Source organism: Equus caballus, chromosome 27, assembly GCF_041296265.1.
Source record: "Equus caballus isolate H_3958 breed thoroughbred chromosome 27, TB-T2T, whole genome shotgun sequence".
NCBI classification, from domain to species: Eukaryota; Metazoa; Chordata; class Mammalia; order Perissodactyla; family Equidae; genus Equus; species Equus caballus.
Window position 1 is genome coordinate 50,678,948 of NC_091710.1, and position 16,557 is coordinate 50,695,504.

The 16,557-nt window shown below is 49.5% G+C and overlaps 1 protein-coding gene across 1 annotated transcript; it reads right to left on the reverse strand.

The window, feature by feature from the left end:
• Window positions 1-11,470: 11,470 nt before the first annotated feature.
• Window positions 11,471-14,411, reverse strand: LOC102149959 (putative protein FAM90A9). The gene is made up of 4 exons (XM_014736701.3): window positions 14,292-14,411; window positions 13,633-13,832; window positions 13,090-13,198; window positions 11,471-12,430 (listed from the first exon to the last, which is right to left on the reverse strand). The coding sequence occupies exons 1-4, from the start codon at window positions 14,409-14,411 to the stop codon at window positions 11,471-11,473; spliced, it is 1,389 nt and encodes a 462-aa protein (XP_014592187.3).
• Between the last annotated feature and the right edge of the window lie 2,146 nt (window positions 14,412-16,557).

The following is a 16,557-nucleotide window of genomic DNA, read 5'->3' on the forward strand; positions in this document are numbered from 1 at the left end:
CCGGGCCAGTCAGAAAAGGCGTGTCCGCGCGCCCCCTGTCGGTGATCTGGGAGCAGTGCAGGGCGCTCAGAGCTCGCTGTTCCCCGGCGCATGCGAGCCCCAGACAGGTGGTCTCTCGGTTGGAGAGGGGCAAGTGAGGGGAGATGGCTCGGATGACCCAGGTGGTAAGGGATTGGAGTTGGAGACACTGGTATGAACCATTAAGCTATGTTTACCTTCATATGAATGAGGATTATTCCTTGTAGAAATGCATCCATGTCTATATCTATGTATTCATCAATGGATCGATTGATAGATAGATACCACTGAGGTGTAGTACACAGGTTAGGGTACACATAAATTTCCTCCTGCTATCAGCTGAGACCCCCAGAAACAAACACTCCCCTGTAGCAATGAGCACATTCAGATCGATGGTTTCGGGTTTTTTTAAAAAAATTGTATTTGCCAATAAAAATAAACAATGTTCCTTCTAGGTTCATTCTAGCTCTGGAGCAGGAAATATGTGAGACGAACCTGAGGATTCTTGTAGTTGCAGAAAATAAGGAAGTGTTACATCGACAACAACAATGACAACCACAGGCAGATGTGGTTACATCAACGGAAAATAGGAGCCAAATGAAAGAGCTCCCAAGGACCAATGCTGGAACATTTTGGGCCAAAAATTAATTAAAATAGTGTTACATTATAACCCAGGGAATAAAGTCAACATCCAAGAGTTCATATGGATTTAACTAAATGACTATATAAATAAATTGGGGTGGGGAGTGGGTAGAAATCTCCCGTGAAGATGAATTCCTGATAATTCATGCAGATATTAACAACCAAGGAGATGGAGCAAAACTCTCTACTCCTTAAACTCTAAGCACAGTGAAGTCTTTCCAGAATATAATGCACTTATGACATAAAGAAAAGAGTGACTTTACGTTGGAGTAACCTGACAAATACTACCTTAGCTAGATGAGCAACATTAACATCCGTGGTCATAAGTCATCTTCAGAGCATGTGACCTTGAAATGAAATGATGAGAATGGCACTTACCCTCTGCCAGCTTTCTTAAAACGAAAAATTAAAATAAAAACCCAGCAAACAAAAAAACACACAAAACAGTCTAAACCCCAGAAAAAGCATCAGACATATCTCAATTGGATTATATTCCACAAAATTCCAGGGCTCACTGGAGAACTTGGAAAACTCTGTGGTTGCTCTGATGAGTTGGGTAGTTTCTCCACACTTTACAGCTCAGCCTCGATGCTTCTTCGCTACCAGAGGGACCTAGAAAGTTTTCAGCAGCTCAAGTCAGGCTAGGAAGCTGACTCTGAGCTGCCATTTTGGCCAATGGCAAAAGAGCACACCTCCTTTGCACTTATTGTGGACGTGGGTTCTTATCTGTCTGAGGGCTCCGTGGGGGACTGAGTCCTGTCTCTGTCTCCTGTTCTTGGATTGCAGGGGGATCAAGAGGTGGACACTGCTCGTAAAAGCTACTAGGTTACTACAAACCCACAGGCACCTGGGGCAAGAAAGTACAGCTGCAAACAAACAACAAACCATCTAATGTCCTGAGAAGCTAGATTCAAAATCTTTGGGAGATGAGGACATTCAAAAGTGACTCTGTCTGCGGGGGGATTTTGGAAAGCATGTGCAAGTCCAGACAACAAGTGTGCTCAGAGAAGGCCTGAGAAGTCCTCAGCTTTCACTGCTGCATGGTCCCATGGCTCAGAGCATCCTGGAGAATCAGCAATGACTGTCCCAGGGCAGTGAGAGTCTGCAAAGACGGGGAAAGCTCCATCTGCTTTTTTTTTTTTATTTGTTTTGGTGTTTTTAAGTTTTTAATAGGTATTTATTGTGTATTTCAGTTCCTGGCATTGAAGTAAATCTCTGTTACAACATTAGCTGAATGTGAGCAAAGGAACAGAGACTTCAGGGAGCCCACAGGAAAAGGAAAACTCTTTGCAGATAGCTTGGAAAATATGGAAACGAACGGATAACTATAGCCTCAGTGCTCCCCGGGGCAGCAGGGATAGTCGCCCTCATAACGGTCACCCCTATGTTCCCTCCTCCCCTCCCAGGCCCAGGTGCCATCTGCCCTTCCTCCCTTATCTCCCCACCCTTCACCTCGGGTCTGACCCAGGTCCCATTGGAAGCCCTGCGTCCACTCCTTCCTCCACTGCCCTCCCATTTTCCCCTTCCCTGACTTGCTTTCTGTTGCCTGCCCAGGTCAAACCCTCTGGCTCCTGCCCCAGTTCCCCTCAGTGGATTGGCCCCTCTAAAGCTTTGGCCCCACCTGCACATTCCCTTCCTCTCTTTCAGGGACATCCCCCTCCCCAACTTACTCCAGCGGACTTTGCTTCACACTCACAAACATGTCCCTTCTTATGACACTTCAGCAGCCTCAGTGCCCCTCCCAGGACCCCTCAGGCCCTGCCCTCCCAGGAGCGGGCATGGGCGTCTGACCCCATCCCCAAACCCACCCAGCCCCACGTGCCCCAGCCCCACTGGGGCTCAGCCTCCTTCTGCCTGTGTGCCCTCCCCCACAGCCTCAGCTCTCCATGGCCTGGACCGTGCTGCTTCCGTGCTCCTGTGGGCTCCCTCCCTCAGGATGACTCCATCTGCCTCACTCATGTATCTGTGGTGCTGAGCCCTGGTTCACCTTCCCTACTCAGTGCTGCCTCCACTGCTACTTGCCTTGGTTCACCCAAAATCTTTCTGCATTTCATTCCTCCGCATTCATACTAGCATGCTCCCGCTTAGGGACCCCAACAAGCCTCATCTAAACACTCCCTCCAGTTCTCTCCATGAGCTATGAGGGTTTCTTTGCATTCCTCTGCCTGGCCCACGTCACCGCCTTTTCCTTCCCCCCAAATTTGCTGACCTTCCCAAGGGCTCCCCCTCTGCCTGCTCGTCCTCCGTTCACCCCCTGCGTTGGCCATTGCACTGCCCCTCCCAGCCCCTCCTCCTTATCCCTGGCCTTGGAGGCCTCATTTCTCCTCCTTCCATTTCCTTTTGGTTCCCAGGTGCTCAGCTCCTTTACCAGTACCAGTCCCTCACTGCTCCCTTCTCATCTCTCTGTGATCTCCTGCCTCAGTTTCCCTCCATGGCCTGCCCTCCTTGAGCTAGACTAGGCTGAAGTCTCCTGCCCTCGTCCATCCCTCTCACCTGCCTGTCCTGCTTCTTCCTGGAGACCTAAGCCCTCAAGTCACTGTGTCTCAAGACTCTCCCGTGCTCAACCACCCCACTGCCTCAATTTACCCCTTCCTCCATATCTCCCCTGCAGGCAGCTCCGGGGACCTGGACCCACCAACTGAGACTTCCCTTCTCAGGCCTCCTGTGCTGTCCACTCTGTTCCTGTGATGGCTAGATGTCTCTGCTTCACTCTATATCACTCCCCTCCATAGGCATCACCCTTCCCTCCTCCCAGGGGCAACCACTGGCCCCAAGCTGTGGGCCCAAACTGCACAGCCCCCTGGACTAGAGACCCAGAGCAGCTCCCATCACCCTGATCTGTGCACAGTCCCCCATCAATTCTTTCCTCCTCCATCTTGGACTCTGACACTGTGGAAACAGAGGGACATTACATGACTGGCCGCCCGCCAGGCACACAGAGCCCATCCTTGACCCATGTTTGTGAGCCATCTGTCCACCTAGGCTGTTTAACCAGTGCTGAGGGTGGACAAGAGGAATCTGACTCCAGGAGATCGTTGCCAACTTTCTCTTATTCCCTGAGGACTATAAAACACTTGTGATCCCTTCTCCCACGGAAATGCAACCCAAAGTCTTCGATCTGGCATTGCAAACCTCCCCTCTCCCTCCAGCCTCCCTGGAGACACTCCAAGTACCCACGTCATGTTTGGGGGTGGCTCTCATGTGACTGTGAGTGGAGTGTCTTCCTTTATTGATTCAAATATTTTCCCTCCACATCTGCATTCCCTTTCCAAGGAATCACAGTGGAAGGGGATTTGTCAGTGGGTGGTTTGGATAGAGGGGCCCAAGGGGCCTGGTGTATCCAAGCCCATGTGAAAGATCCTCTGAAGGGTCCAAGGTAAGAACAGGGGTGGCATGGGGCCCAGAGTCTGGTGGCATCTCAGACACAGGGCTGGCTCCCTGCTAGTCTTTTGTCTGAAGAGCCCCCTCCCTCCTGACCCTCATCAGGGGCCCACTCGGGCTGAGTTAGGGAGGGTTTGGTTGTGGTGATCCTGGGACTCAGACACAGACAAGGTGAGGCTCGTGCAGGTTCTGTGGGGTGTCCACAGCTGCAGGGCAGGAGGGCAGATGACTGGACCCTTTCAGATCTCGAGTTCTGCCTCTAACCAGTAGGACACAGGACCCTGACCAGCTCCCTGCCTCTTCTTCCATCACAACCTGGGAGTGAGGGCTTTCCATGAGCCCCAGAAAAAGGGAGCACAGAGGCTCATACAACTGACACAAAACAGACCTATTTTAAGATAATTTCCCTTAGAAAATTTCATCCTTAAAAATGTCACAGGAAACTTTGACTTTTAAAAATATGTGTTGACTGTTCTTCCTAGAATTAGGAACCATTACCCAGGGCGCACACTTCACTCATGTCATTGCTCACTTGGGAAAAGTGGGAGGAGATTCTGAAATGGTTCTGGAACAGCTGGATGGTGCTGATGGAAAACATACAACCCAATCTTACCTATGGATGTGTGGGTCAAGTGTTAATTGAATTAACCAAAATGAAACCGGCTATGGATTTAAAGTAATTTAATGTGAACGTAATTTCTAAGTAATGAACAAATGCTTTCAATATTTCTTTATTAAACCATTTGAAACATTTCCAAAATTAGAGCAAATAAAATGAACTTTAAGTGCCCTTAAAACAGTTTCAGTAGTCAGCAACAATTAGTAGTGTTTTATTACTCATTCTAAACCCTGCGTGGTGGGTGGGTAAACCGGTGGGGGAAGCTGGATTCTATCATTGCAACCCTGGAATCATGTTATTCTTCCCATGAATAATTTATATCTAATAAACAGAATACGAGAAATTCATTACTCATAAATAATACAGCACTAATTGACATACCAGTAAAATTTTTTGAGGCCATTATAACCAAAATTCAGAAAATTCTTTAATATCTTCTAATGTCCGTTTCCATTCACAATTTTCTAAATAAGTAAAAAATGTATGTTTTACTGTTGCTTTTGTGAACAATGATCTAAACAAGGTCCCCTCATTAAATTTACTTGCTATAAACTCTTAAGAATAGAAAGTCTATTATTAAAACTAACAGTATAGATTTGTAGAGGAAAATATGATGAAATTAATATATGCAAAGTTTCAGCAATTGATGAAATTAACCATAAAAGAAAAACAGACTACTGAAAAACTGTAGGTTCTTATACCAAACATTTTGCATTAAGGTAAACTTTATGCCTTTATTTTTTGTGTTTTTTTTAACCATCATTCACCAACTTTATGCCTTTAAAGACAGAGAACAGACAAGGACCCACAGAGTTTGCTTCTTTTCCACACTGAGCTGCACACACTGCCAGGGCCATGAGGCAGGAGAAATGCCAGCACTGTTCACTCTTGCAAATAAAACCCCAACCTATTTGGTAGTGACCAGTGATATGACTGTTCACATAGCACCTCTCAGCAACGTGATAGAAAAATTCTTACAACTAACAGCCACTTTCAGCAAAATTATTGGAGTCAAGACCAATCTAACAAAACATCTAAGTTTCACATATAATTTCAAGAAAAGAAACCATAATTCAGAAGAGAGATTATTGGCAATGCCCATTCCAAATAAATAGTTCCACAAACGAAATCTAATGAAACTTCTGTAAAATTTTCTGAAAAAAATATAAAATATCCCTGGTTGAAATGATTTGACATGTCAGTAAGTAGAGATGAACACAGTTGCAAAAATGACAAAAACACATATTCTTCTGTAATTCCTGTGTAATTCGATTAATTCTAATCAAAGCCCAGACAGATTTTATCTTAAGACATGAGGAGCCAATAAAAAATTAACCATTACCAACTCACAGCCAAGAGTAATGTATGCAAAATGTGAATAATTGCAACAGTGGAAGGGATTCCCCCCACCAGGCACCCAGAGCTATCGCAATAAAACAGGAATGGAGAGAAGGTGGAGACGGCATCATCATAAACCCAGAGACTTAGGGAGCAGAACACCTAACAGACCTTGACATATGATAAATACTGAAAGGTAAGCAGTGGCTTTGCCCGTCAGTAAGGAAATAATGGATTGCACACTTCTCATGGATGGAAACAAACTGAATTATTTCCCTGACTTTTGTGACTTCCATGAATAAATATGGGATGCATCAAGGGCTGGGTATATAACTGGAAAGCATGTAAATATTCACAGTAAAATTTAAAGTAAAAATATCATTAACTGAAAGGGTGGAGAAACTTGTTTAAAAATTATAAAATGTGAACTACAAGAGAAAACATTAAAAGTCTAACTACATGAAAAATGGAAAACATCACATGACAATAGAAGACCAGCTACAGAATGGGAGTGCGTATCCACACTGCCATCATGCAGAACTGCCCGCAAAGAAACACAAAGTCATTCCTACTGCTTCAGCAAGAAGGAAAACAACCAAAACATCTGGAAGAAAGGAACATGATCAGCAAATTCACAGATTAGCATCGTCCTATGATGAATAACATGCTATAAACTGATTCATAAATAATAAATGAAGTGCAGATAAACAAGGCAATGCAATTTTAAATATAAGCAATTCATAACAAGCAGACATTGCATGAAAGGGGCAACTAGATTATGTCTCCCAGAAGTGTCATCCTTCTCACATAACTACCTCCACCCAGCATAGGGCTCTGACCAAGACAAGACACAGGACCCGTGCAGGGTAACTTTGGAATTGCATCCTCGAAAGGCTTATTTTAGAGACTCTGCTTAGGTGCATAAGCATGCACTGCATTTGGGAAAAGAAAGCATTTTTCCAGGTTTGCACAAGAATCCATGCTGCACTTCATGCCTGGGCACATGCATTTGGAAAGCAAACGCAGCTTATGCTTTCCTCTTGAAATCTGAATTTCCTCTTTGACGTTAAGAGGAGGCGATTGTCAAATTCAAATTCACGTAGAAAATATGTTTTTTCCTCTACTAGAGAAGAAGCTTCAGGGGGTCGGTAGTTTATCCATGTCTTTGTTTTATTTTTTACCTCCATGCCGCATTTTTAGCTACTTTCCAACCAATGTGAAATGAATATGGTTGAACAAACTATGAACAAATAACATTATTTAGGCTATAAAAGCCCATAGGCCAACCCCCAGGTTTCCATAACTGCCCCCTGACTGCCCCACACACATCAGGTGCTGGTGCCTATTTCCTCTGGAATTTGAATGTCATGTAATCATTAGCATTGAAAATGATGTTGTATAATGGGTGTCTGTTCTTAGAATTACTATGAAACTGAGAGAATCCTTACCCAAATGCCTAAAGCCACATCACTCCCTATTTTTCCTACTGTCCTCTTTCTCAGAGGGGTAATGTGAGGACCGGATCTGTAAGGGAAATCATCGTGAAATCGAGCTGTGCTCCTCAGGTCTATCAGTCGGTTGCAGAAAGGTGGGTACAGGACTAACTGCCCGGGACGTGAGACAGCTTCCGAGGTGCCTGGGGAAGGGTGAGGCGGGGCAGTCCTTTCTGGGCAGGCTTTTACAGTGTTTCCAGGTCACGTGACCTTGTGAATGGGATCTGAATCGATCCATGTAATCTACCCACCCTTGGTCTAAGCAGGTCCTGAAGCCATGAACTCTCCTCTGTCGTTTAGCCTTTTCAGGCATTTTAATATTTCCAGCACACAGGTGCCTAATTTTAAAAATAGTTATTCCCTCTAAGAAAAGTACACATTTGTTCCTACGCCTGTTTCTCTCTGCACTTGGAATTTTCGTTATTGAGGTAGAGTTTGTGTAAGATGTTATTTACTACTGTAAGACAGTGAAGCCTAAAGTTCCATGGCACCAAGTCCATTCATGTCGTTCAACCGTCCCTGCTCAGCTTCACATTTTCTCCACCTGAAAGGCCGATTCTACGACAAACTAACCCTTCCCCCATCCCTCCCTGCAGACCCTCCTTCCCCCATTCTCCTTTCTATCTCTACGAATTGCATGGCTCTAGGAATTCACAGAGATTCCTTCCATATCTGTCCTTCTGGGACGTGCTTCCCTGACGCTTGTTCTTGTGTCAAATCACTGTCTTCACAGTATTGATGTCAAGGACTCGGGACTTTCTTTTTCAGTCACCTCTCCAAGTGGGTGATATTTCTGTTACCTTCAGCGTTTCTCTTCCTGTAGCAGTCATGTCTCAGAGAGTGTTTATGCATGCGTCTGTGATTTGATGAAGGGACAATTAAGAAAGGAAATCCCCAATGATCTCATCTGGGCAATTTCTGCTGGATGCCTAGGGACCATGTTGACCTCCAAGTCAGGTGAACAAGGACCAGTACCACTCACCCAGGTGGATTGTCTCCATTGGTACATCTTGTTAACACTCCAGGGAGTTCACACACTTTGTGATTAACATACCATTCCCATTGTATGAACTTTTAATTGGCATTTCATTAATTCTTTAGGAATCTGCTCCAAGGACATGAGTCTGTGGCCCTTTAGCCATGGCATGGTGGTCCCACACTGGTGTCCCACACCATTGGCAATAGGGGTCCCTATTTGCTTCCCACAGTAGCCTGGTGCCTCAAGACGGTCTTGCCACATTACAATTGATGTTTGTCCCCTAATGTCCTTCCACTGGCCTTAAGTGTCCGTTGGTCCCTCCTTGAATTAAACCAGGGTGGCACCTGACCTTCTCATGACAACTCTCCCAAGGCCAACAAATTGGAATCTTCCTTAAAAAAAAAATTCGTAAATATCCCAGTCAGACCTATAATTCTACAATGCTCCAACGACTGCTTCTGGTTCTCTTGTTTCAATTATTAATTTTGCAAAAGCGTTCTCATCTTTAGGATAAAATCTCTTGGTATTTTCCATGGAATGAAAGCATTATGCATACGTTAGAAGAGAAAGTGTTTTCCTCTTTTTTGAAAGATGCATTATGAGTTAAGGACAACTCATTTACATTTTGATAACCTTTCAATGAGGGGCATTTATAGTCTTTCAGATAACTCTACAAATGGGTTTCCTAGATTTAATATAGGCATCTATTTATTTTGAGAAGAAAATGCATTGTCAGTAATGCTTCTTCTAAGTTGTATTACTTATGGAAATTAGACGTGCATGTTAACGTGCATGTTTTTGTTAGTATGATTTAGCAGTGTGATGATTTTGTTGAAAGTGGCTGTCAATTAGGAGAGTTTTTCGATGATGTTGCTAGGATGAGCTACGTAGACAATACTATCAAGACAGAATAACAACCATTTCGGGTTTGATTTGCAAAAGGGCATAGTGCCTCCATTCGTTCTGCCTCTGAGCCTTCGCAGAGTCCGCAGCACAGTGTGGAGCAGAGATAGACAGTGTGGGCTCCTTAGCTGCTTCTCTGCGTTCAGAGGCATGCCATTTATCTGAAAGGTGGTGTTTGGTCTGAGAATGTCCAGTGTTTCATCCGTCTGTAATTCATGCAGAGGCTCTGCCCTTTCTTTGCCCTCCTCCTAGGTTGAGAATTATTTTCAGGACGATAATGCTTCGGATTCGCCTCCCTGTGTCTTTTCTCATCCTTGTTCCCCTTGGGATTCACCCATATTTTTCCTGGTTCTCTCTGGCATCGTTCTGGCTTCTATTGGTGGGTCTTCATCCTGCACAGCGAACAGAGCTGCTCTCTGTCTTAAGACCGTCTGCTTGCCTGAGGGTGTGGGTTGAAGTTCCCCATGAGATAGACACAGGCATTGCAGGTCCCAGACTCTGGCTCTGTGGAGAAGAACCTTTGGTTCTGATGGCATATGGGAAAGATGTCCTGTCCCCGTTGGCGGCAGATATCATCTCTGGCTGCGAGCAGGGAACTGGGAAGCATGTCCTTGGCTGCTTGAGTCTCTGGGCCAATCTAGACAGACCTCAGAGGCCCAGGGGTGGCTTGTAGGGGACAGAAACGCCAGTGTGATTGTCCTTAGCCAGCTGGAATCAGGAAAAACTGTGGAGTGCCAGTCAAAACACTTTGGATTGCCAGAAATGAGGAGCAATGAGGTTTTGGTTTTGTCAGACTCCCTAATGGGGCAGGCTTGGGGCCGGGAGACAAGGGCCAAGGGAAGCAGCTCTGAGGGGGGCCCAGGAAGACGGGAACCGTTTCAGAAGGTACCTCATGCTGCTCCATGGCACACTGTGGCGTCTTGACCTTTCCCTTCTCTTCCATGACCTTGTGCCCTCAACCAGGGGCTGCTGTGCTCCTGAAGCACAGACTCCTGCATAAGGAGGGAAGCCCCTCTCGAAGGGTGGCCAACAGGGAGACAGGGGCTGTCATTTGCTGTTCCTAAGGAAATGATGGCTTCAGAGCTATGTGACTTTTCTCCATCCCAGTCAGAGCTTTCGCTCAATTCGACACTGGGGATAGCAGGTGACTTAGATGATATCTGTGCCCACCCCTCCAGTGGTTCTCAAAAGTGGCCGCCCATTGGAATCACCCAGAGAGCTTTGAAGACACCAGGGCCCAGGCAACAAGAAAGACACCCTCAGTGGGGATAACGTGGAGTAGGATTCAGGCATCCATGTTTAGTCAGACTCTCCGCCTGAGTCCAGTGTGGATCTAAGGGACGAATCTACCAAAGACCCACTTGGGCACTCTGTCACCATGCGTGTATTGATGCGGTGGGGCTGGGTGTGCCAGAGAGCCTGTACTGACTGGGAAGCATGGAAGACACCAAGCTTCCCTTGACTCAGTGAACTCAACTGGGATGAGGCCGTCCACTTTTCCAAACCATCGACACGCTTAGCAAAGAAAATGGCAGGCACAGGGTCATATTTGAGAGAAGTTTATTAGGATTGAAAGAACATTTGAAAACACAACTTACACAGGACATTTGGGCACGAAAATGAACAAAGCCATGAGAATAGTCCCCATCAGAATTGGCACCGAAATCAACCCACAGAGTCAAGGCATCTCATCCCAGGACAGGGAACAGTTTAAAGACTGCAAAGCACGGCTTTGAAATCTTTTCCCATTTTCCCCAAATTACAAAATTGGCGGAGAAACAGACTCAATTGCTAGTTTCCCATTCTCCTCTAGTTCAAAGTCAGCCCGCGATTGGACTCCATGGGATCCAATGGATTTCAATCGAAAGGAACTTCTCATTCCAGTGTGAGAAGTCCCCTGGGGAAGGCGCCTTCTGCTACCATAAGGAAAGCAGGTAGCACTGGCCTGCGTGTCCCCAAGGATCATATGGTTTGCAGAATCTGTGCAGCCAGCAGCTCTGGGGAGTGGCTGCTTCCCGAGCAATAGGCTGCTCCCTGGGACTCGTCCTCCTGACTCAACAGTCCCCTCCAGGTCTGCTGGGGCCAGAGGACAAGGCTTCATGGCCCTGAGGCGTCTCCCTCCCAAACGCTCTCTTCAGAGGAAGAGGAAACCTGAAGGTCCTCGTAGAGGACACTCGGTGGGACCCGGGAACGCTGTCCCTCGGACTTCTGTAAGATGGGAGGGCTTTCCACAGGACGGCTTGTCTTCTCAGCAGGATGGAAGGAGGGGGCTGTCAGGAACCTGGAGCTCCACCAGCCTTTGTCTGATCTCGTGAAGAGCATTCTGAGGGGCTGGCCTGGAACGTGGTGCAGTGGTGGACGATGGGGCACTGTGCAGGGCTGCACAGCGCTCAGGGGAGGCGTGTTGTGGCCAGGCTGGAGGCCACTGCCTTGCAGGTCGGGAGGAGCCTTCGTGGCGACTTGGGGTGCCTCATCCGCCGAACATGGGGGAGGCTGGAGAGTCTGGACAAGACCCTGATGTGGTCTCTGAGGGCTCCTCTGGGGGCTCTGGCAGCGACTGAGTCTCGGTTTCTTTGGGAGGTTCTGGCCAGTGTGAATGGGGAGCCGAGAACCTCTCTTGCCTGCTGCCTGGATGCTGATTTTGCAGTGCCGGTCCCAAAGATGGGCAGCAGGCTGTTGGCATGGTTGTGACTGGACATCCAGAGACCAGGCTTGTGCCTGGGTGTCGGGGGTGTGGCCCAGGCCTTGCGTCTTGCAGGCGGCCTGGGGTTCTTCTGGGCACAACCAACTGGGCGTCTCGTCTCTTAGCTGGACCATGACAGTAGGGTCCTGGGCCCAATGTGGGGACACTCGGGGAGGGCTTGGAGGGACAGAAACTTCCCTTCCACGCTCAAGTCCTCGAGGGGAGAAGAGGCTCACTCCAGGACTTTGGATGGCAGACCCTGCACGGCCGGTGGACATCCTGTCGGGTGTCCTCACAGGCAGCCTCCACGGGAGCTCGAGGCCCGGCTCGGTTTCCCTCTTGGTTGTGTGGACCGGCAGCGGCCTGTTTGCATGCTGGAAGACAACACAACACACAGAGACCACATATGAGAACTGGCTCCCCTTCAAAGACAAAGTCAAAGGAACCAAAGAGAAAGGCCAGAAGAAAGCCAAGCACTTATCCCGTTCAACCGAACAGGACAAGCTGTACAACTGATCCGTTGCAATGGGATGAGGGACTCAGCCTCAGTGGTGCCCAGTAGAGAATGAAGGACAATATTCCCTTGCTACGGGTTGACGTCAGAGAGGAAACGAGAAAGCTTCCTCATCGCCAACGTCTCCACCTGAGGAAGCGGACAAGTGCTCTTTCGCACACTGTTGTGGGGAACGGACAGAGAGCTAAGGATGTGCGGGAGGCAGTTGGGTGACTGAGGTGTTTGCAGGCCCCATTTGGGGGTGTGTGCCAGCATTGGAAGATGCCTCTTCTTCCATCACGGGTTCCACCCCAGGGAAGCTTCTGATGAAAGCCCGTGCACATCCCCCACAGCAGAGTGTTGGCAGACGTGCAAGGAATGGTGTCCAACCAGAGAAAGCAAGAGCAGGGACATCTGAAGAGCACACTGACTGATCACCTTGGCGGGCATGGGAGGGAACAAGTCCCTCTCCCAGCAGGGGCTGGAGGCAGATTGGGGCTCCCCAGAAGAGCGCAAGAGGGGGCACCTGGGGACACTCACCCTCACGTAGTCACAGGACTCTGTCCCTTCCTTCCAGCTCGGCTGCTGCCTCCCTTGGGGTCTCCTGGGAAACCTCTGCACCAGAGCCTTCCTCCGCTGCTCGTCTTGCCTGCACAAGAAAGCACGTGAGCTGGGAGCAAGTTCCTTTTCCCATCCCGAGTTGGGCCAGACCTTGAGGCAGCCCAGGCCGCCTCCGTGTGGTATACGGAGACGGGGAGGGAAGCCCTGGGCCTTTGTCCCACCCCCGATTCGTCCCCCTACCCCAGACAGCTTTTCTGGAGGAGTCCTTTCCGTTAGAGCCCAGTGCTTTTCTGTGGCTCTTGGGCGAAATTCCCAAATGTTCCCCACCCCCCTTAGGGACTGAGCCGGAGGAGAACCAGCTGCTGAGTGTGGACCCTGGAGGAGAGGGAGCGCCTTTCCCTTTCTCTCCATGTCGCTCTGCTTGTCTGGAGTTGCCGGTGTGCCCGGGGTGCAGGCGGAGGGACACGTGTGTCTGCTTAGATTTCAGCCCAAAGCTTGCTTCCAAGCTCCCAGGGTGCTCACCTTTGTCTTTGCTCCCTCTCTCTCTCCGCCTGGCTGGAGGGCCGCGGGATGGGCGGGACCTGCTGAGGCCGTGGTTCCAGGTTCTCCTTCAGCTTTCTGGAGCCCAAGGGCTGGGGGGCAAGGGCCCCGTGCCAACGCTTCATGGGGCACCTCAGGCTTCTCGCGTGGTGCCCAAAGGCTCCGCAGTCTTTGCACTTCACCTGCGGGGGCAGAAGGACATGGTCACCGAGGCAAGAGAAATCACAGGCTGCTTTCAAAGCGGGCTTTGTCAGCACACATTTCGAGAGGAGGCTATTGCCTTGGGACAGGGGACTTGACCTATGGCAGTGGGCGTCAGGACGGGGAAGAGGGTGTGGTGCCTCCCAGAGCCTATGTTCGGGAGGGACACGGCAGGGAGGACTGGAGGTCTCAGGGTGAGGACGAGGAGCCCGATGGAAAGACTGAGACCAACACCCAGCTGGACGTGACAGCAAATAGGAAGCGAGCTTGTTCCTCCGAGTCTCTGAATGGACCCGTGGGCCTGGTTTGGAGGACCCAAGACAGCGGGGCCTTGCCCGCGGAAGGACAACAGAGTTATGGAGACACAATGGTCCCCGTCAGACCCTGCCCCTGGAGTCCAGGCCATGCCCGCTTCCCCACAGACCCAAGCCTCCACTTACCCTGGGATCCTCCTCCTCTGCCGGGGGAACCCTCGGCCCCGCTGCTCCCTTGGGTTGCTTCTTCCGTTTCTGGGCCTTGAGCAGGTTGGCAGGCCAGTGCCGTGTGGAAGGATCCGCCATCTGCCCCACCTGTGCGGAGCCTCACCTCCGTCTCCCCGAGGACTTGCTTTCCGGGGTTCCTGAGTCCAAAGAAAAAGAAAGCGATCAGACACACACACAGAAAAAAGTCCCTCTCGCACCTCCATCTCCGAGGCTGGGTGAAGGGACCTCTTTGACCACTGAGTCCAAACACATTCGTCGCAAAGGCATCTCTCCCTCCCACATATGTTCTCACTCTCACATGACTCCCTCCCGCCCGAATAGGACTCTGACCAAGACAAGACCCAGGAGGCATCCATGGTGACTTTGGAATGGCCTCCTTGAGAGACGGGTTTGAGAGACTTGCCTTGGGTGCTTCGCGATGCGGTGTGTTTGGACCAAGGAAGACAGGATTGCGCCAGGTGTGCACAAGAACAGAGGCTAGATTTCAGGCCTGGGCACACGTATTGGAAGATCAAAAGCAACGTATGCCTTCCCTTGAAGGTTTGAATTTCCGCATTGACATCAAGGGATGCGATTTGGCAATTGAAATTCACATGGAAAAAAGATTTGCCCCGCCACTGGACGGGAAGCTTCACAAGGTCGGCAGGGCCCAACCCGTCTTCTTTTCTCTTTGGCCTTCGTGCCCCATTTCTAACTACTTTCCAAACCATGCCAAATGAGTACGTTTGCACTAAATAGGAACAAATCCATTCACCAGGCTTGAATTGCACATCGCCCAAGCCCCGAGGTTTCCCTACCTTTTCCCTCCCGACCCCTCCCTCCTCAGGGTCTGTTTGCTTTGGAACTGGAGAAATGGTGTATTTCCTCAGTGGCTGTTCACAAGATTCCTATGAAAAATCCCAGAATCCTTGCCCTAGTGCCTAAAGCCATAGCCCTCCCCATTTGAGGACCACATTGGTAAAGGAAACCCACCTGAAAGCGAGCTGTGCTCCTCGTTCCGTCGGTAGACTGTAGAAAGGTGGGTGCAGGACCAACTGCCCAGGCCGTGGGGCAGCTTCCCAGGGGCCTGCGGAATGGGGAGTGTGGGAGGGTCCTTTGCGGTCAGGCTTTTATAGGGTTTCCAGGTCACGTGACCTTGTGAGGGGGATCTCAGTCGATCCGTCTAATCTACCCACCCCCGGTCGAAGCAAGTCCTGAGGCCATGACCTCTCCTCTGTCGCTTAGCCTTTGCAGGCATTGGAAAATTTCGGGCACGCAGGTGCCTAATTTGAAGACTCTCTCTTCTCTGTAAGAAGAGGAAACGTTTGTGCCCATTCCCGTTTCTCTGCGCGCTTTGCCGTTTTGTTATTGTGGTAGAGTTTGCCTTAGAGGATTTGACTCTTTCAAGACGGGGAGGCCTAGAGTTTCACGGCATTGAGTCCATGCACGTTGCTGTGCGAACGTCCCTGTCCTCCATCTGCCCAGCTTTGCATTCTCGCCACCTGGAAGGCGTTATTCAGGAAACCCTACCCCTTCCTTCCTCCCTCCCTGCACATCCTCCCTCCCCCATTCTGCTTTGGATCTCTGTGAGTTGGACAGCTCTAGGAATTCACAGCCAAGACCTCCTTCCGCATCTGTCCTTCCGGCACTGGCTTCCGTCATGCGGGTTCCTGTGAGTCAAATCACTGTATTGCTAGCATTGCTGTGGATCACCTGGGGCGTCCTTTCTGAGTCACCTCCGTCAGTGGTGAATATTGGCCTTCCGTGCCCCATTGCTCATCCTCTAGGGGTCAGTCTCCGGAGAGGGTTAGGCAAGTGTCTGTGTTTTGATTCGGACCAGCGGACAGTTAGGAATGGAAATCCCCAATGATCTCTTCCGGGCCACTTCTCCCAGCTGCCAAGATACCATCTCCCGCTCCAAAGCAGGTCACCTAGGAAGGTTACTGCTCAGCTGGCGGGAGCATCTCCATCAGAGCCTCTTGTGGGCACCCTGGGGATTTCCCACAGTTTGTGATTTGCATCCCTTTGCAGCTGTATGGACTTTTCAATTGGCATTTCACTAATAATTTATGAAAGTGCTCCAAGGACCTGGGTCCGGGGCCATGTAGCCATGGCGTTGTAGTCCCATCCTGGTGCCCTTCCCCACGGGCAGCAGGGTCCCCGCCAAATCTCCCACAGTAGCCTGGGGAATCCAGGTGGCCTCCTTGCATTCCAAGGAATGCATGGCATCCCACGGCCCTCCACT

Bases quoted from the DNA above. Each gene is read 5' to 3' on its own strand.
- LOC102149959 (XM_014736701.3), bottom strand. From the start codon at position 14,411: ATGGCGGATCCTTCCACACGGCACTGGCCTGCCAACCTGCTCAAGGCC. The intron at 13,833-14,291 runs GTAAGTGGAGGC...CTGCCCCCGCAG, and splicing joins CAGAGGAGGAGGATCCCAGG to GTGAAGTGCAAAGACTGCGG. The intron at 13,199-13,632 runs GTGAGCACCCTG...TTTCTTGTGCAG, and splicing joins GAGAGGGAGCAAAGACAAAG to GCAAGACGAGCAGCGGAGGA.